The sequence below is a fragment of the Phacochoerus africanus genome, chromosome 6 (genome assembly GCF_016906955.1).
Source record: "Phacochoerus africanus isolate WHEZ1 chromosome 6, ROS_Pafr_v1, whole genome shotgun sequence".
Classification (NCBI taxonomy): Eukaryota; Metazoa; Chordata; class Mammalia; order Artiodactyla; family Suidae; genus Phacochoerus; species Phacochoerus africanus.
Genome location: NC_062549.1, coordinates 81,214,847 through 81,236,707, shown reverse-complemented (window position 1 = coordinate 81,236,707; position 21,861 = coordinate 81,214,847). Strand labels below are relative to the sequence as shown.

General features: G+C 33.4%; 1 protein-coding gene across 2 annotated transcripts in view; it reads right to left on the bottom strand.

Moving 5' to 3' along the window:
- KIFAP3 (kinesin associated protein 3) overlaps nt 1–21,861 on the bottom strand; it is a 171,789-nt gene that overhangs the window by 126,768 nt on the left and 23,160 nt on the right. For both annotated transcript variants that reach the window (XM_047783966.1, XM_047783965.1), the window contains exons 2-7: nt 19,429–19,560; nt 14,473–14,627; nt 11,523–11,578; nt 10,864–11,005; nt 3,916–4,015; nt 2,506–2,630 (exon numbers count right to left, since the gene is read on the bottom strand). In XM_047783966.1, the coding sequence (XP_047639922.1) occupies nt 2,506–2,630; nt 3,916–4,015; nt 10,864–11,005; nt 11,523–11,578; nt 14,473–14,627; nt 19,429–19,560 (710 nt within the window). The remainder of the gene's footprint in view (nt 1–2,505; nt 2,631–3,915; nt 4,016–10,863; nt 11,006–11,522; nt 11,579–14,472; nt 14,628–19,428; nt 19,561–21,861) is intronic.

The window sequence follows — 21,861 nt, the reverse complement described above, 5'->3', positions numbered from 1 at the left end:
CTCAGTGGGTTAACGATCCGGCGTTGCCACGCGGCTCGGATCCCGCGTTGCTGTGGCTCTGGCGTAGGCCGGTGGCTACAGCTCCGATTCAACCCCTAGCCTGGGAACCTCCATATGCCACGGGAGCGGCCCAAGAAATAGCAAAAAAAAAAAAAAAAAAAATTTATGTGCAATGTTACCCAGTTGTTTTGCTAATCAATTGTTTAACTTCTCTGCATAATGATTGGGTTATAACAGAACGTCTTAACCAAGGGTTTTTGAGAATGTGCTTGGAGACCTTGGATGAACACATGTTTAGTCTTCACCAAATACTTGAATCCTTAGAAACTGTATGTAAATATTTTATATATGTGCCCAAGTCTCTTTCACCAGATTAAAAAAATGAGTTCATAGGCCAAAATGGTTACGGTCCTGGAGAACAACTTAGTTAATAATAATAATATTGAATTCCACTTCAGACAGATATCCAGAATATTCAAAGGATGTGGATTAGATCTAAAGCTTTTTGACATCCTCTTCAGACTTATACCAAAGAGATATATCCCAAAGTTAGAGATAAACAAAATTTAAAAATCACAGCTTATGGCCCCAAATAATCCCTGAACACTTGTAGAAATAACCAGTTACTTCAGTATGACTTCAGGATCCCAAAACATTCAAAAACATCCACTTTGTTGAATGCTACTTTCACCACAACACAAGGAAACAAGACTTAATAAAATAGTAGTATTTTAGAAGAAATGGCCAAAGTCCTGATAGGTCTTTTTTCTATTCCTTCAATTATCTTAATCTATTGATTCTAAAACACATTCTTCACACATATTAACATCTCCAGAATTTGGATATGTCTTATAATCCATGATATGTCACAGTTTAACTGGAAGCAACTTTTTCCTTAGTGGCTCATAAATAATGGTGTATGTTATATTTGATGGTGCCTGATATTTATAGGAATGTGACATGTCCTAAAATATCAGTTCTTGTCACCAAACAACCACTAAGTATAAGTTAATGATTGTTAGAAGTCTCAGTGATTCTCTCTGGATTCCTCCAGTTTAAATGAATTTTAGGTATATTCAGGAAACTTGGGACTCCAAAAATGACTTAAAGTCTCCAGGATTCCTAAATTGTCCACATGGTTTATGTCAATACCAATCTAGATATCAGAAGCTTACTGCACAAACAGAAACTTCCTAAACCTATAAAGATCCTAATTAAGAAAAGTCAAAGCTGTGTGTGCATGTGTGTGTGTGTGTGTTTGTATAGTGCTTTGGGGATTCCATGAACAGGAGGAAAAAAACATGATATTGGGAACAACAGAAATAATACTTTTACTTTTTAAAAGAGATCAATAATTTTGGGTTCAAAAGAAAGTTATCAGTATGCCTTCTTATTTGCAGAACATATCATATAAAGACAGACAGGAATAAGTGAGGGACTTCAATTTAGAAAAATTAAAGTAGTAGAGGAAATATGACAAACATCTCCGAATACAAAAAATACGATTTTTTTTTTCTTTGCTTTTTAGGGCCATACCTGAGGCACATGGAACTTCCCAGGCTAGGGGTAGATCGGAGCTACAGCTGCCAGCCTAAACCACAGCCACAACAACAGCAGATCTGGGCCACGTCTGCAACCTACACCACAGCCCACAGCAATGTTGGATTGTCAACTCACTGAGTGAGGCCAGGGATCCAACCCACATCCTCATGGATACTAGTCGGATTGGTTTCCACTGCACCACAACAGGAACTCTCAATAAGAAATGTGATGTTGAAGAGAATATCCTTATTCTATATCAGTTCAGTATGCAAGATTAGAACCAAGGGATAGAAGTTTGGGGGAAATGGTCTTTAGTACACTACACACAAAAAAAGAAAAATTATAATAAATAGAATGCCACAGAACAAACTAAATCAATAAGCAGTGACATGTTAAAGAGACTGAATAATCCATTTGTAAGGGAAGTTGCAGAGAAGATTCTTATACTGAAAGACAAGTTAAAATTATTTTTAAGTTTCCTTTCAAGGCTTCTATCATTCTGCAGGCCTCTCAATTTTCCATGTATTTTTAATAGTATTTTTGTACTTAATTAGAAAAACAGAATTTAAAACTAGGTTCTTCACCAAAGACATACCCATTCCAATCAAAGTCACCTTTTCACACAGAAAGAACTACGAAAGCAACAGTGGTGAGCCAGATTTCAGCTAACTAAAGGATCTTAGGGGACATAATAGCAAAACCACATAGAGACTCACCTAATTCAGTTATCCAGGACAACTATATTACCTATTCCTGCCACCTTATCACCTAATCAAAGTTGCAGAAAGATGAAAGTATACATCAAATTATATTCATTGACAGTTTTGAACTTCATCTTAATTTTCAACACATCCTTGCATTTTTCCAAGTAATGTGAATGACAAGCAAAGCAAAATCTCCCCCATCCAAAACTCATAGCAACAGGCAACAACAATGGGGTGAAATGCCACCATAAAAGGATATCAGCTTTCTTCTTCTTAGACAGTTCTTCTTGCCAAAGCTCATGTCTTTTTAATTCATGATCAATGATATTCATACACAGAGCTCCAATTTTATAGTGAGTGATAAGTCCATGAAACTGAGAAAAGCTTTAAAGAAGAGTTTTTTAGTATGTATTTAAAGGAATACATTTTATGGGTTCAGGAAATCTGTTTGGGATAAACACTGGATTAACAATATAAAATAGAATTGATATATATATATTTCAATAAATGAATATGCCCACAGTATACTTGGAAGACTTAAAATTCTAAGATTACTTTACATGTTTGAACATACAACCCTTACCCAAAATAAAATTATTTATAAGAAATTAAAACATTTTTGTTAACTAATCACCATTTTAACCATTCAAATACCCTCAATAAAATTTCAGACTACCAACTAACAAAACTACGAATATAACCGTACTATTATTGAATAAAACTGATACCAGAAAATAAACTAGTGAAGTATTAATAAGCAGATTTTATGTTTCCCAAACAATTTATTCATCCCAGTATTTATTCAGTAAATAGTTATTTGCTAATGCTGGCACATTTTCAGAATAGAGGCATGAAATTCTCTAGAAATCAATTAAGACACTTTTAATAATGTCTCAGTAAGTATCTTTCTAAAGAATAGCTATGTATAAATAAAACATATGAATACATAACAGGTATGTTTTTGCAAACATAATATATACAAATAATATATGTGAACACATAACAGGCATGTGTTTGCAAAATACATTGTGTATACACACACATGTGACCCTTGAACAACACAGGTTTAGGGATGCCAACCCTCTACATTGTCAAAAATTTATGCATAACTTACAGGGGGATCTCCATATCTGCATCTACACATTCAATAGGGGAATCATGTAGTATGGTAGTATATATTTAGTGAAAAAATACCTACATTTGAGTGGATCCATGTATTTCGAACCCATGTTGTTCAAGGGTCAACTGTAATCAATAACATTTACTGGCACTTTCTCTGGGTCTATCTGAAGAGGATACTACCATTACTATCCACAACTACAAACGAGGAAACTGAGCACAGAGAGGTTAAGTAACGTAACCAAGATCACACAGCTAATAAATAGTAGGACTTGGATTCATATCCAGAGAGTATATTTCAGAGCCCATAACCCTTAAACTCTACATCATTATATTATCCTAATAAATGTGTACATATATCAGTAAGTGCTGACTGAAAGAGAGAAGAATAAAGAAGACAGAGAATGGGACACAGAAGTGTTCAGAGGCAGAGCATAGCTAGACGCATAGGAAGACTGAGAAAACTAGTGATCTACTATCTAAACCAATGATACAGACAAAAAGAAACAGAGATAAATTAGTACTTTTATTTTCTAGTTTTTATACTTACCTGGAAAAGCAAAAAAAGATATAAATTATATTTGTAGCTAACTCAACACTTTGCTTCCAGTCTTCTCTCAGGACTCTTGCTAATGCGCCAAGGGCAGTTTCTAAAGAAAAAGAGGATGTACAAAATGATCACTTGCCTTGCCTCTGATACAAAGGGTAATTGGTTTTAAATGTCTACTTATTAATAAATAACGAAGCTAAGACAGAACTGGGACAAAAAGTAAGATGCTTCTTTCCAACACAGAAAGCTATTTTTAAAACTGAAATACTAAAATGCACAACATGCAGCTTAAAGTCTATTATTATAAACAGAAAAATACGATTTAAATAAAGTAACATAGTAAGTATATTTATTATCCATAATATGTATGGATGACAATAACAAAAAGAACTATTTACTTCTTAATTTGCATTTCTACTTGCTACTGCAGTGTCAACTTTCCTTAAACATCTGATTTCATGTGTTTGTGAATAAGAAAAAAAAAAAAACCCAAGAGTTCCCATTGTGGCTCAGTGATCATGAACCCGACCAGTATCCATGAGGACGTGGGTTCAATCCCTTGCCTCGCTCAGTGGTTCAGGGATCCAGCATTGCTGTGAGCTGTGATGTAGGTCATAGAGGTACAAGCTGTGATGTACATAGCTTGGATCGCACACTGCTGTGGCTGTGGTATAGGCCGGCAGCCACAGCTCTGATTTAGCCCCTAGCCTGGGAACTTCCATATGCCATGAATGCAGCCCTAAAAGGAAAAAAACAAACAAAAAAAAACTAGATTAAGTCTAAAAAAGAATGAAGTTTAGAGCAGGCTAACACTAACTTCACTAAAGCAAATTAATAACCAAATAAAGCTTATATACAGAAAAGTAAGACTAATATTTCAATATCACGTTAAATTGATACCAACAGACAGCAAAATATCTTTCATAAAACTTGCTTCAGGGTAGATTAATAAACCGCCCTGCTAGATCTTTATCTTAAAAAAGGTAAAATGAATTGATTTATAAGAGTTACCATACATTAAGTAAAGATAAAGAGAAATAATTTCAAATTAGTGTTGTTACATGCCTTACTAAACCTTAAAATCATTAAAAATTAAAATATCTATGTATTACATAAAGATCATAATTCAACTTTATATGAGACATTCAAGATTTACTGTACTTTGTGGATTGTTTTATTAGTATTTATTATGGTAATGAATGTGTTCAGTTTATTTTAACTTTCTGGCTATTCAGATTATGAAACAATAAGAATTCACTATATTATTAATCCATTTAGTGAGGAATTTTTTAAACAAACTGGAAAAACATTCTATAACAGCATTTAAGGAATTTTTCATATTCACAATATAGAGCACTGCTATAATACAGGCTTTGAACAAATATAATTCTGATATCAAGAGGTAATATGCAGAAGCTCTCAAAAGTCCTATTAAATAAAGAATATGGCTTAGCTTTGTTTAATTCAGGCATTTCATCACTATAATCCAGAGGACATAGTATTTCTTAGATACGAATTTAGCACTTCTTTAATAAAGAAGAGAAAAATGTCTCAATAAAAATATAGCTATAGGAATTATATACAAGGTATGAAGAAATAAATCACAAGAAAATTACAAAGTTTACAAAAGCTCAAAATATAATACAAAATTAATTTAATAAATTATAATCATAATTAAAATTCCATTATGATTTTCAAAGAGGATATGAAAGTGGTATCAAAATAATATTAAGAAAATGTACAAGACCAATAATAGTACTTAAAAAAAATAAACAGATTGGAATATTTCTCATACATATTCTAATTCTACAACTAGTCAAAATACAAAACAAAACATAGCAACAAAAAACAGTATGGTATTGGTATGGAAAATATCAAATAGAGCAGTGGAAAAGAAAAGAGATCATAAAACATACCCATAAATACATCAGAATAGTAGCTGGCACAGAGTTAGCTTTCAAGAAGTATCCAGTATGGTAGGCATATAGTAGAAAAGGCATTTCAAATCTTTGAGAAAAGGAGTATTCACTAACTAGGTTGAAATAACTGGCAAAAAATAATTACATCTCTACTTCCCTCTTTCAACAAAAATAAATTCCAGGACCGAGCACTTCTGTAACAGCATAGTAAAGATCTCCAAAAATCCACTCCTCCGTAAGGAAATATAACGCTGGCAAAAACTTTCAAAATCAACTTTTCTAGAACTCTGGAAACTAACTAGTTCTGCAGCAATTCAAGAAGTATTTATTTAAGAAATATGGTGAATCTTGTTAAGAACAGTTAGCTCTGTGGCATTTCAGTTTGCCCTAATTCCACCTTATCTGTGAAACTTAGTGGAAGTTTTGAAAACCAACAGCATCACAACCATGATAGCTGAAAAACAGTATCCGAGCAGCAACTGGAGAAGGCAGAATAGTGTGGTGCTCCCCAAAAGCCCCACTCCAGGGAACTGTCACTATCTGACCTATCAGGATGCTTGCTGAAAAGCTCCATTCCCATTGTGTGACTTTATCTGACCTGACTCCAAGCTTGCTCTTACCAACAGCCTTACACCAAGGCATTTATTGAAAACTACTAGTGGCAATATTGCAGCTGTATACAATCAGCCTTGCCCATCGGAGTTAACAAGAGATTGACCACAACACCTTAAAAGGGAGTTCCTGCTTTAAGGATAAGAACCTGACCAGCAGCAACGAGGATGTGGCCATGCTCAGAGGGTTAAGGATCTGGCATTGCTGCAAGCTGCAGTATAGGTCACAAACACGGTTCAGATACCATGTTGCTGTGGCTGTAGCACAGGCTGGAAGCTGCAGCTCTGATTCAACCCCTACCTAGCCTGGGAACTTCCAAAGTTCCATATGCCACATGTGTAGCCCTAAAAAGAAAAAACAAAAACAAAAACAAAAAAACCCCAAAAATCCCTTTAAAAAGAAATACCAGGAAATGAGATATTCACAGGAAAAGCTCCAACATATTCCTGGGACTTTAGAAAGCCAGGCATATGTGCAAGTATGTACATTATACATGCCAAGGAAAGACCTAAGAAGGACCTAATCTCTCATCTCTGGCAAACCTTGAGGCAATATCCAAGCAGGGACTGAAGGCTAAGGCTTGTAAATCACATGGTGGAACACTGAAGATATTCTCCTGCAACCCCATAGAAAGACAGAGCCCCTTGGCAAAGGCTGGGACACTCACAGTCAGGCATTTAAAGAAATTTCTATCAAATCATTAGCTACTACTAAACTAGCTGAGCAGAGGCTTCAGTGATTGCAAGGACAAAGAATACAGATTAATAGAATTAATCCAGGAAACTCATTAAACAAACAGCAAAAAAAAAACAAAAAACAAAAAAAACACCCAAATCCAGGAGGAAGTGGAAATCTGATTTCCAGAGTTGCCACATGTTACTTCAACAACAACAACAACAAAAATATAAGACATGCAATGAAACGGGATTAGTATTTCCAATACTCGGGAAATACAGCATTTAATAGAAACTTCCATGAGAAAGCTTAAGCTTTGAACTTATGAGAGAAAGATTTTAAATTATTTTAAGTTATTGTAAAATATATTTCAAGAACTAAATGAAATCATGTCTCTTTACACATGATTAAAGGAAAGTATGAGAAGGTATGAGAATGATATCTCACCAAAGAATATCAGTAAGTAGATACAAATTATACAAAATGAACCAAATAGAAATTCAGAAGTTGCAAACACAACTTCTGGAATGAAAAAAATCATTAGATGGTCTTAACAGCAGATGTGAATTAGGAAAAAGAATCAACAAATGTAAAGGTAAATTAAGATTATCCAGTCTGGGGAACAGAAAGAAAAAAAAGAAAAATAAACAAAACCTCAAAGACCTATATGACATCAACAAGTTTACTATAATGGGCGTCCCAAGAGGAAAGGACAGAGAGAAAGGAGCTAAATAAGGCAAAATAAGGGCCAAAATTTCCTAAACTTGGTGAAAAATGTTAGTTTGCATATTCAAGTTCTGCAAACTCCACGGAAGATAAATTCAAAGATATCAATACAATCAAACTGAAAAAGTTACAGAGGCAAAGAAAATGTTGAAAGTAGTAAGAGAAAAATTAACATGTATAAAGGATCCTCAATAAGGTTGACAGCTGATTTAATCATCAGAAACCATAGAGACATGAAGCCAGTAGGATGACATATTAGAATGCTTTAAAAGAAAGACTGTCGATCACTATTTCTATATCCAGAAAAATCATACTTTAAAGAGAAGAAAAAATTAAGTCATTCCTAGATAAACAAAAACTTAAGAGAATTTGTTGCTAGTAGACCTCTTTGAGAAATACTAAAGGACTTTCATCAGGCTGAAATGAAAGGACACTAGAGAATAACTTAAAACCACAGAGAATGACAAGCATTGGTAAAGGTAACTATATATATATATATATATATACACACAAATACTATATATATATAAAATTATATACATATTTATATATATAAAATTATATACATATTGATTTATGCATTTTAATCAGAACAAAAAAATGTATTTATAATGCCATATATATGTACATTATAAGGTCTTTTTGATTGTATTCTTCTATTTCATTAAAAATACATGCGTAATTATATTATTGCACTGACAGGATGATAATGTATGTGGATATAATTTGTATGACATAATAGTACAAAGGAGTGGGTTGGAAATAGAGGTATACTGAAGGAAAGTTTTTGTATACCGTTAAAATTAAGTTGGTATTAATTTAAACTAGATTTTCAAAATTTAAGATGGTATCTTAGGGTAACCACTAAGAATTTAGGAAAACATAGTAAATAAACAATGAAAGAATTTAAGTGGTACTTAATGTAAAAGAAGACAGTAATGGAAAAGAACAAAAAAAGATAAAAGACAATACAGAAAACAAACATAAAATGTTAGATGATAGTTCTACTTTGTAATTATGTTAATGATAAACAGAATAAACATTCCAATAAAAATATTTATTGAAGGTATTAAAAAATATGACCCAACTATATGCTTTTCAGAACAGAAACACTTCAGATTCAAAGACACAAATAGGTTGAAAATAAGAGAATGGAAAAAGATATATCTTTCAAAAAAAAAAAAAAGGATAATAGACTGAAACTGTTTCTAAGTATATAAATGAAAAAGGATATATAGTTGACCCTTAAGCAACACAGGTTTAAACTGCACAGGTTCACTTATATGTAAACATGAGTTTAAAATGCCTGGATTGGGCAGCTCAAATACATGTTGCTCAAGGGTCAACTGAACATGATCTGTGATTGTTTGCATCCTCAGATGTAGACCTAAGGATATGGAGAACTCACTATGAGACTTGAGCATCTGCAGATTTTGGTATCCTTGGCAGGTCCTGGAACCAATCCCCCACAGATACCAAAGCATGACTACACATATAATATATAACTATATAAAAGAAAAAGGATATACATTTACATATAAATATACATGTATTCACATATATATTTGAATACAAACTTCACAGGATAGGAATTCCAAAAGTTTAGTGACATGAGAAAAAGATCAAATTCATTAAAAATCAAGCAAATGTAACTTAAAGAGATATTGTTTATTACCAACAACAGAATGGAAAACTGTTTAAGTTTTATAGCCTTCATATTCCACTGATATGGAAATATAGTGGCACAACCATTTTGGAGGACAATTCAACCATATCTCTAAGACATTTTGACTTGTCTTTCTGTATGAACTCTGTTTCTGTGTACAAACACTAAAGAACCCCTTGCTATTGTAAAGAAGATATGAACAAATATGTTCACTGAAGTGCCCTACTAAAAAACTTGTAAATAACCTAATGAGGAATGGCGAAAGAATATGTTTAACTTCATAAAATATAATAATCAAAAGCAGTTTAAAACTAATTGCCTTCTATTTATTTATATGCATGTAAACTTGAAACGTTACTACATGAAGAAAAAATTACCAAGAAGTAAGATATACTTAACAAAAATTCATAAAGGTAATAGTCAGTATTTTAATACAGGAAAAAATCCTATACATATATGTGTAAAAGTATGGAAAAGAACTGGAAGAATGTGGTCCAAACTCATAACAAATTATAGCCTAAAGATCAAAGGGGGTTTCTCTGCAATACTCTATTTTAAAAGAGTATATTAATATATGAATTACATAATTTAAAAATACTTAAAATGTACAAACTTCCTAACTAGAATACTGGTAATATCCTAGGACTCTCTGGAAAGATCTCTGGATATATTTTCCAAGCTACAAAGTATTGATGCGTAATGTGCATCCTCCATAAAAGGAGCCTGACAATAGATAAAAAGACATTCTTTTTCATGTGATGGAAATCAGATAATACTGCTTTCATATTTTATTTTTGGCAAAAATGTAATCAAAAAGCTCTAATAATTCTACACTGAATTACTGGGGAAAAAAGGTTTTAAAAGCACTATATCTCCTTTTTCTTTATTACCTAGCACTTCTAATGAAAAGAAAGTAAATACTTGACATCAAATTCAATATAAATGAAATTTAAAGGATTACTATTTTTTGCTGTGCTAATAAAAGAAAACTAATATTAGAACTCTAATACAAGCATATATATATACATATATATACAAACATATGTAAATGTCAAGTCTAACATTGTATCTTAATTAAAAGAATAAAAAGTCTTCCAGAATAGAAGATTCAGTTGCATTAGCACTTTATTTTTCTTCTTTAACTTAAATTGTGAATTCTCTAGAGAATATTTAAATGTCATGCCTTCATATTAATACATTTAAGTAAAAAGGTAAGTAAAAAAGAGCTGAAAAATAAGCCCATTTCTAAGTTCGATGTAAATAATTTTAGCTTACTCCTCTATTATAGTGAATTAAAAAAAATCCTATTTCGCAATAATTTTTCTACTTGAAATATTTATAGAAAGTCACCATTCAGTAGTAGCTCTTCCAAGTTATCAGGATTTCGAGCAAGCTGTAGGATCAAAGCAGAACCTCGAACTTTGTCAGGAATATCTTCATATAATAACTCAATATACTCATCCATGTCATTAATGTTAGCAACTTCATCAATCTGAAACAAAGGAAGAGGGAGGAACTACACTCAACAGAGCCTATGTCAAAGGAATGATATTTTGTGATCAATATAGTGCCCTTGCTAACAAGTTTTCAAAGGGCTCATGGTAGCCATCTTTTTGTAGAGGGGGAATTAGACCTTTGCATGCTATTCTAATACAAAAGTAGTTATAAAGCATATGATAAAATGGAATGTATACAAACTTTAAAACTGGCCTATCAATATAAAGTATCTTAAATGTAATACAAAATGGTATCTACCATAATAAATTAAATGGTATTTTAAAATATATTGCAATAAGAATATTTAAAACATTTCACAACTTATTTTCAAAATAAATTATGTCTAGAAAACAATAATTTCTACCTTTATTAAATACTAATTTTCTACCTTTTTCAGGTATGTTAATCATTTCTTAATTCCATTCCAGATTTGTTTAATGTCATTGTATGTACTGATGGTAAAAAGCAATCTCTTACAATCAGTTCTCTATTACATAAAAATACAGTCTTACCTCCATTCCTTCAAAAGGAGGTGGATCTTTAGGTTTGCTTGATTTTTCTTTTTTTTCTGTAAAAAGGTTTTTTTTTTTTAATGAGAAGAACTAGGCTTGTAGAATTTCTGGGTATGAATAAAATGAATGAATAATGAATAAAATTTACAAATAATCTCCAAGTTATGTTAGGGAACAATTTAAACTTCTTCGGTTAACATTTTAGGTATGTGTATAGCCAGACTTGCCAATAAAAAGCAAAATAATCTTTTTTTGCCTCTTTTATTTTATTTATTTTTAATTACCTAATGGATTTTATTACATTTATAGGTGTACAACAATCATCACAAACAAATTTTACAGCATTTCCACCCCAAACCCTCAGTGCATCTCCCCACCCCCCAAGTTTTCTTTCTTTCCCTAATTCACATTTAAGGTGAGAACAGAAAAATCAATTAGGCAAAGAAAAACTAGGTTGAGAAATATAAAACCTAAAATAAAAATAACAAAGGAAATAGAAAAGAAATAACTTGTAGAGTTAAAAGCTAAAATAAAGTTGTTAATTTTTTAAACAAAATTAGAATCATAAATTAAAAGGAAACTATTTACTGTCTGTGTTAATTTAATCCTTTCGCATTCCCAAATGAATTAAAGAGGTATTAAAAGATGCTGAACACAACTCTGAGTTATTTGTTTTACTAGATTATTTGATTAATGGCAGAATTTCATTTTCCAAAAAAAATTATCAAAAATATTTCACTAATCTGATCTGGGTTAAAAACCTACATGATGAATGTACATTAAAGTAAGTTCAAGTAGTATAACATTTTTTATTCTATAGGTAGCAAATATTTTTACATATAGTAGGAATTGGCCCTGGCTATTTTCAGAGGATGGTAATCATTCAAGATAAAGTTATGTTTTTTGAACAGCTAGATTTTGCCTCAAACATATAATTTACTGTGACAGTGGTTTTAATTAAGCACAGAAAAAAAATACTTAAGGTAAAGAATCATATAATCAAATAACTATTATTGTTTTATTTCAACCACTTTGAGGTCAAGGGTTCTGACTTTGAAATAGTGATTATTGAGAAAAAAAGAAAAAAGAATATAATTTTAAAAAATTGTATATATACCATAGTACAGCATTTCCTATGTCTCCAAATATTAATATTTATATAGAGAAACATTTATTTGAATTAATTTATCCACATGATGACATGGAAATTTCCTCATATTCCTCTAATTTCTGGAGAAGGAAGTGAGAAGACTGATTTATTCTAAAAAGTCAGTTAAAGAGTTTTCATTAGTTTAAAGATATTTTATTACAAATGCCTTTGAGATGATATTAATTTAGCATTACAAAAGATCAACTACATTGTACAACCTACAGTAAGTACATACACCTCATAAAAGAGTACAGAATTTACTCACTTTGAACTTATTTAACTTATTGAAGATATTGTCCCTCATCACTCAGTAACATCATAATAGGACTACTCTATCATAAAATAGCTAAACATTTTTGATAATATTTCCTTATAGTATTTATTATTAATAACTAACAGGTATATGGAATTCCCGCCTTGGTGCAGTGGGTTAACGAACCAGCTTGTCTCTGTGGCATTGCTGGTTCGATCCTTAGCCCAGGAACTTCCACGTGCTGTGGATGTGGCAGTAAAAGAAAGTATGCATGATGGAAATTAGAAATGAAAGATAATAAAAATTCAATCATTCAGAAAGAAAAAACTTAACAGGTATACACTGAGTACCAGCTATGTAGATGGAAACAATCTAGTTCAAAATGATTTGCTTTTAAATAAATTTACAGCTGTTCAATTCGTTCAACGGATATATACTGATTATTTAATATGTGTCAGATACTGTTTCAGGGCTAATTAATAAAAAGTATATATATTAGGCACAAGGCATTTACTTCCTGTAGATGGAGAGAGAAGGCTGATTAATTTGAAAAAATCCATATAAATCTCATTTTTTTTAACTTAATCAAAACTTTAGTATTTATAAGTTATTTCAAGGATACCATATTTTAGAACTCACTAATGATAAAAGAAAGATATGTAAACTTAATAAATACTATGAAATGGAATAACTAACCATTGAATAACCTGAGATGACTTTGCATTTAAATGTCTGTACTTTTGTTTTGGGTTTAGATGATTTGAGAATGTCTCTATAAGTAGTCAATTGCTTAGCTCTGATATTTTAATGGCTTAGTTCTTTTATGAAGTAATTAAAGACAGAAGAATGGTAACAAAAGTGACTTTTGGGAATGAAAAGGTAATGTTTTCCTAAGAAAGATTCATTAAACAGATATATACATGAATTTTTAACATTTGAATACTTAAGTAATCCATTCAAATTATCAATTAAATGCCTACAAAAAATTTAGAAAATATAAATGAAGTTGTTGGGGTAGAGAAAACAGGTTTTCTGCCCCCAATTCTCTCCTCTTTTATACTAGAATCAATATGATATATTATTTTCACTCCTTATTTCATTTTTTTTTTTTTTTGCTATTTCTTGGGCTGCTCCCGCGGCATATGGAGGTTCCCAGGCTAGGGGTTGAATTGGAGCTGTGGCCGCCAGCCTACGCCAGAGCCACAGCAACGCAGGATCCGAGCCGTGTCTGCAACCTACACCACAGCTCATGGCAACGCCGGATCATTAACCCACTGAGCAAGAGCAGGGATTGAACCCGCAACCTCATGGTTCCTAGTCGGATTCATTAACCACTGCGCCACGACGGGAACTCTTTTTTTTTTTTCAGTAAATGTACACACACAGTATGAAATAGACCATTTTTGGAAGCATCTACCATAAAGCCTGGCACATGGGAAACCAGTGTTTGTTTATTCTTTCATTCATTACTTAGACATGGCAAAAGTACAAACTATAGTCAAACAACTCTGGTTCTGCAGTAAAAAGTTAGGACTTCTTCTACTTACCTTTTCCTGGCAATGAATCACGGCGGTTCTGGAGATAGTATAACAGCTGTTCTACCTCATTTAGCTTTGAGGGATGAATGAGTTTACATTCTTCAACCACCTTTCGTGCCAGGGAAGTTATATCTGTGTTGGCATTGAGACTCTTAAGACGAATGCTGCAGGCATATCAGAATTTCCCAACTCAGGTATTGTTAAAGTAAATGATAAACAATACTTCTTTTAAATAAATAACTTATAAAACATTTAAATGTATCCCACATAGACTCTTTAAGTAAAAAATAATAAAGTATTAGATATAATTAGGCTTAGAAAAGCAATGATTTTTTTGAGCTGGATAACAAGATAACAAAAGGAAGGTAAAAATCTGTATCTGACTCTTCTAGGCAGGACAGCATATTTATTGAGCTTTTTTTTTTTGTCTTTTTTTGCTATTTCTTGGGCCGCTCCCGCGGCACATGGAGGTTCCCAGGCCAGGGGTCGAATCAGAGCTGTAGCCACCGGCCTACGCCAGAGCCACAGCAACGCGGGATCCGAGCTGCGTCTGCAACCTACACCACAGCTCATGGCAACGCCGGATGGTTAACCCACTGAGCAAGGGCAGGGACCGAACCCGTAACCTCATGGTTCCTAGTCGGATTCATTAACCACTGCGCCAGGACGGGAACTCCTATTGAGCTTTTTTAAAACAGTCTTTCTGATGTCATATATATAAAGTTTTTGGTTATTATTAGACATGAAAATTCATACTGCCAAAATAATCATTTTCTTGACTATACTCATAAATCATTTTTTTTTTTCAGTTAGGGACAGGACACAGTAATAATATTTTAGGACTCAGTTGTTCTGATGGAAATAATATGGAAGGCAGAAGAAAAAACAAAGCAGGATGCATTTTAACACTTATATGAGGAATTCTGAGGAACAAATGAATATAGTTACACTTGCTAGTACATTAAAACAAAGAAACAAACAGGTTCTCCCTCCTTTTTAATTTATTCCAGGAAATTCATTGGAAGGTCAATAAGAAATGGTTGTTCAAAGTGTGGAAACAATTACCAATTTATATGGATTCATGGCATCAAGGAAAGCTATAGGGACACATAATTAGGTGCAGGGTGAAGACTCAAACTGATGGCAAAAGCCTTTTGCAAGCAAATGCATTCACACAAGGCTTAGATTCAAAAAGAATAACATAAGAAAGTAGCCACTATACTGAACTACTTCTTAGTGACAGTGGCCAATTTTTGGACTCAAGGAATTAGAAGCAATAGGGACAGAGACCTCAGAAAAATGTCCTGTACTCAGCATCTATAAAATCATTATTCAGATACAGATGATCTCTCCTGAAATAAGTCCAGTAAAATGATTTGGATATTATTCCCAGCTATATAATCATCCTCAAATCTGGTCCTCTTGGGATTCTATAAGCTACCTACCTCATAGCCTTTAATAAATTCCTTTTATGCTTGAATTTGCTCAAGTGGCTTCTAATGTTTGTAACAAGAACCACAGCAATACTCTTCCCCTTTATTTTAATTCATCTTTAATCTACGTGGTGTTTAAGTTCCTAACTTTTAAGTCTTTTAAGCTGTTGAATATTTTAAAAATTTTAGCTGCACATCAGAAAGCAGGATAGAGTCCAGAGAAAAACTCTCAAAAGCCTCTCCATGTTTAATTTTAAAAACAAACTGGGAAATCTTGAGTTTCCATAAATCTGATTGAGAAGAGGATCAACAGAAACTCTATAAGCATATATATTTAATAAATGTACTAGTTTTTTTAAGAGCAGTTTTAGGTTTACAGAAAAATTGTGCAGAAAGTACAGAGTATTTATTTCTCCACTACCCCCCCCCCCCCATAGAGTTGTTTCTATTACCATCTTGCAACAGTGTGGTAACTCTGTTATAACTGATGAATCACAATTGTCTACTAAAGTCTACAGTTTACACTAGGATGAACTCTTTGTACTGTATAGTTCTAGGAGCTTGAGCTCAGACAAATGCACGATTTCATGTATATGCCACTAAAATATCATACAAAAGAGTTTTACTGCCCTACCAATGGCTTGTACACCACCTATTCTCTCCCCCACTCCCTGAAATCCTGACAATTTCTCATCTCTTTTTACTTTACTTTGGCCTTTTCTAGAATGTTATACAGTTGGAATAACAGTATAAATATTTTCCAATCTGGTTTCTTTCATTTAGCAATATGCATTTAGATTCCTCCATGTCTTTTCATAGCTTGGTGGTTGATTTCTTCTTAGTGCTGAATAATACTTGACTACAGGGCTGCAACAGTTTGTTTACCCATTTGCCTACTGAAGGTATCTTGGTTGTTTCCAATCGTTGAAAGTTATAAATAAAGCTGTTATAAACATTCATGTGCAGGCTTATGGGTGGACATAGGTTTTCAGATCATTTGGGTTAATATCTGGGAGCACAATTGTTGGATCATACGGTAAGCCTATGTTTAGCTTTGTAAGAAACTGCTAAAATACCTTCCAAAGTGGCTGTACCATTTTATATTCCGTAATGAATTAATTCCTGAATCCTCACCAGCATTTAGTGTTTGTGTTTTGGATTTTACCCGTTGTAGTAGAATCTTGATCTAATAAAGCACATACTTTCTAGCATTTTTTTTTTGTCTTTTTGCCTTTTCCTAGGGCTACTTCCTGCGGCATATGGAGGTTCCCAGGCTAGGGGTCTAATCAGAGCTGTAGCCGCGGGGCTATGCCACAGCCACGGCCACATGGGATCCGAGCCGCATCTGTGACCCACACCACAGCTCACAGCAACACAGGATCCTTAACCCACTGAGCAAGGCCAGGGATCGAAACCTCAACTTCACAGTTCCCAACTGGATTCATTAACCACTGTGCCACGACGGGAACTCCCTAACATTTTTTAAGATTTATTTTCTACCAATATATATTAGCAATCTGATTCATTATCTTCTTTCCATCCAAGTAATAGATTCTCTTCTTTCAATGTGTATATCTCTTTCCTAAATCCTCCCCTTATTAAGAGACAAAGAAAAAATAGGTAGGACTAGAATTTTTAGAAAATATCAGCTGTATGTTTACTGATTATTTCTATCATCAAAATTTAGAATCTTTTTTGGGCAGCCCACACCTATTAAGAACACCAGAAACTCACACACACAAAAAATGCCCATATTATTTTTGGACCATAGCCATCAGTTTCTTATACTGAAAACATCAGAAAACTGGGATTCTGTTGAAGGTGGGCTATACATCCCTTTAGCCAATAAGGGAGAATGAAATACATGTTTCCTAGACCTGAACCATAGCACTAACCACCCCAATTTAAAGACAATTTCATTTACCTCTATCTCAACTTATATGAGTGACCCCCCTCAAAACTCTTGCCCCTCAGCTGCTGCCATTGATAAATCCTCTTCAGCTATCAACAAACCATATTCTTCTCTTGGTCCTACAGTATGATTCCTCTCCAAATACTGAGCAGTAAGGGTTGAATATCACAAGGTTGGGTTACTCAGGTTTTCCCTTTACTGATGTTAATTTTAATTGATTGAATGATTGATTGAATAAATGAATGATTGTCCAGCCCACAACATATGGAGTTCGGGGGCCAGGGATCAGATTTGAGCCGCAGATGTGACCTACTCCACACAGCAACATAAAATCTTTAACCCACTGTGCCAGGCCAGGGACTGAACCTGCGTCTTGCCGCTGCAGAGACACCTCCAATGCCAGTGTGCCACAATGGGTACCCTCCCTCACTGATGTTTAAATCCACTTACTCTAGCCAGTCAGAAGTAACTCTTTCCAGGTGGCTAACTCTCTAGTGAATATATCCCTTGTCTAGAAACTCTGCAGATTCTCAAATAATAACATGCTCACTTAATTCCATTTGAATAAGGCTACTGACTACATTCTTAAGAACTAATTTTCTCTTAGAAATGTGGATGTATGAGATTCTAAAGGCAAAGACCCCTTAATCTGCTATCTTTTCTTTAGAAGTAAAATTAATAAAATTTCAAGATATTTTCCCATATTCTTAAAAATGTACAAAATTTAAGCCACAATCACAAACACATAAGCAGAAGAAAGTGTAAGAGAACACAAAAAATTGGGAGCATGTGAGTTAAACTCTACAGTGTTAAGTGTATGTGTATGTATGTATACATCTCTTCAATCTAGTGGATTATGCAAGGACTCATTTATTTTTTTAATTTTTTATGTTTTGAGAACAAACAGAGGCTTAACTTTTCACCTAGTTCCCAAATCAAAATTTTTTTATTGAGGGAAGAAGGCTGGGAAGAATATTAGGTGATCTCAGAGCCTCTTTATTTCCACAAAACTATGGAAGGAGGGCAAGATCATCACTGGAACAACTGCAGACTAATGAAAAAGGCCAGTTCCCAAGGCACTCCTGAAAGTAATATAATAGCAGGAAGGAAAGTGTATAGAATATTAGCTCTGAGCTCAACTGAGTCAGAAAATGCTTGTCCTATTACTAATATCTTTCAGAACAAGATTTTTAAGGGATGAATTCAATATATATGCCCCATTTGCAAATTTTCGAAGTCACATCACTTTCATTTTATGCAATTCCAGGGAAGAAAAAACAATATTCCTAAATTAAGCTAAAAAGTCCCACATAAATGTATCTTTTATAAATGATTTCATAAGTTATAGTGGTTTCTATGCTGTTTTATGTATTTACTAAATGGGATAAATAAGAATAGGCATTTTTCATTAGGTTCCAATTATGCTCACATAAACATGATATTCTCTGGAATACACTCTGTATTTATAGTTTAATATGGTCCCTACTTAACTAAGATAATGTACGTCTAGAAGAATGCCACAATCATTTATCATTTATGAAAATTTAAGTAATATCAGATTTTCAAAAAGTTTGTATAAGGTTCACTACTTTCAAATGTGCACAAATGAAGGAAACTTACATTTTTTGACATTCCTTTCGTTCTCCCAACATGGGATCCCCCATTTCTCCAAGAATGGTAGCTTCCACTTCATAATGAACAATGAGTGCTTTTTCTGATGGATGTACATCAATATTTCCTCCTTTAACCTTCCTATTAATATAAAAGAAAAACAGACATAGCTATATTAAAAGCTTATGAAAAAAATCCATGATTAATATCTAGTTTCTAGTTGTACAAATACGTGGGCTGTATTAACATATACATTTAAATTGGATTTACTCTTGACTTGGGCCAAGAAATCACTTTTTTTCTCCAACTCTGTAAACTCTTCTACTACACTATAATTCTTGTTATTGCAGAAAGTATTTTTATGAATAGTTAGCTCTCAATGAGAAAAAAATCATTCATAACAGCAAGTGAATAAAACAATTAAGACAGTTTTAGAGAGAATAATCTCAACCAAAAATCAGCAATTCAAAACCAAAGGCAGATGCTCCAAAAATTTATATTTAAAAAAAAAAATCAACCTGCCCAATGATTAGCCCATTAACTATGTTATTGCAGAAAGTACTTTTATGAATAGTTAGCTCTCAATGAGAAAAAAATCATTCATAACAGCAAGTGAATAAAACAATTAGGACAGTTTTAGAGAGAATAATCTCAACCAAAAATCAGCAATTCAAAACCAAAGGCAGATGCTCCAAAAAATTATATTTAAAAAAAAAATCAACCTGCCCAATGATTAGCCCATTAACTATATCCCAAAATGATATGAAGAAATGATCTAAACTGCAATATAATATTGATTATGTATGATCTTACATAATTGTATGAACTAAATTAGTACCCAAATCATTCTTCAAATCACACACAAATTGTGTAACAAAAACCATTTACAGGTTATATTCTATAGTCACATATCTTAAATTTAGTATCATTGGTAGTTTCAACGGAAGAGATCCCCCTGAACTACTTTGGTCTTCCCCTATACATCCTCCCCTGTGGTGATCAACAGTCTGCTATATGTATCTCTGAGTCTGCGGTTTTTTTGTTTTTTTGTTTTTTTTTGTTTTTTTTTTTTTTTTAGGACCACACCTGCAGCACATGGAAGTTCCCAGGCTAAGAGTCCATTCAGAGCTATAGCCACAAGCCTATGCCACAGCCACAGCAACACCAGATCCCAGCCACATCTGCAACCTACACCACAGCTCACAGCAATGGCGGATCCTTAATCCACTGAGCGAGGCCAGGGATTGAAACCGCATCCTCATGGATACTAGTCGGGTTTGTTACCAGTGAGCCACAATCACAACCTCCCTGTTTCTGTGTTCTTATAATTGTTCATTTGTTTTATTTTTATACTTTACATATAAGTGAAAACATACAGTATTTGCCTTTGTCTGCTTGACTTATTTCACTAAGCATAACACCTACTAGGTCCATCAATGTTGTCACAATGATGAATAAGCAGTACTTGTTATTTGTCATTTTAGAAGCTGATAAAATGAGCTGTATTAAAAGAGATTAAGGGAGTTCCCATTGTGGCTCAGTGGTAACAAACCTGACTAGGATCCATGAGGACTTGGGTTCGATCCCAGGCCTTGCTCAGTGGGTTAAGGATGCTGCATTGCCGTGATCTACAGGGTAGATGGCAGATGTGGCTCACATCCCATGTTGCTGTGGCACAGGCTGGCAGCTACAGCTCCAATTGGACCCCTAGCCTGGGAACTGCCATATACCACAGGTGTGGCCCTAAAAAGACAAAAAATAAAAGTTTTTAAAGAGATTAAGCAATGGAAACAAGCAAAATTTCTCACTATACTTAACAGCTAGGTAGCTTGTTAACTGAGTCTTATAGCCTAACAGGAAGGAAAAGAAATATGATAATACCTTAAATTCCAATAATCAGAAACTCAAAGCCTTCCTTCAGTTAGGAATAAACTGCCTTTTTTTCAGTGTTATTTTAAAATATTTTTTTCACCAGAATTCTTTATTACAAAAGAGTAAGGCTCTGCAATCTGTATTAGGATGATGATTAAAAGCAAAGTATAGAGATAGAGTAGGAAATCAAATATAATGAAGCTAGAGTCTAGGGAGGTCAGCAACTAAACTGACAGTAAGATATAGAAAATAAAGCTTATAAAGAATAGAAGCAGAAATCAGGGAGGCCAATTCAAAGCAGGAAAATAGAAAATTAGATATAAACACTCATATTAAAGAGAATGGCACAGCTTCCAGGAGGTGAAGATAAATGCAGACAAGTTCAGGATAGTAGTCAAAAGCTAGAGAAACCACAGGAATCAAGAAAGTAAGTAAGAAGAGCTAAAAAACAAACATAATATAGCATTAAAGAAACTATCTTAATTATAAAGAGAACTAATTATTTGCTTCCTGATGTGGTGGAGTGCACCCTCAGTACTGAACTTCTTGTACAGAAGCGGGTAACTATCC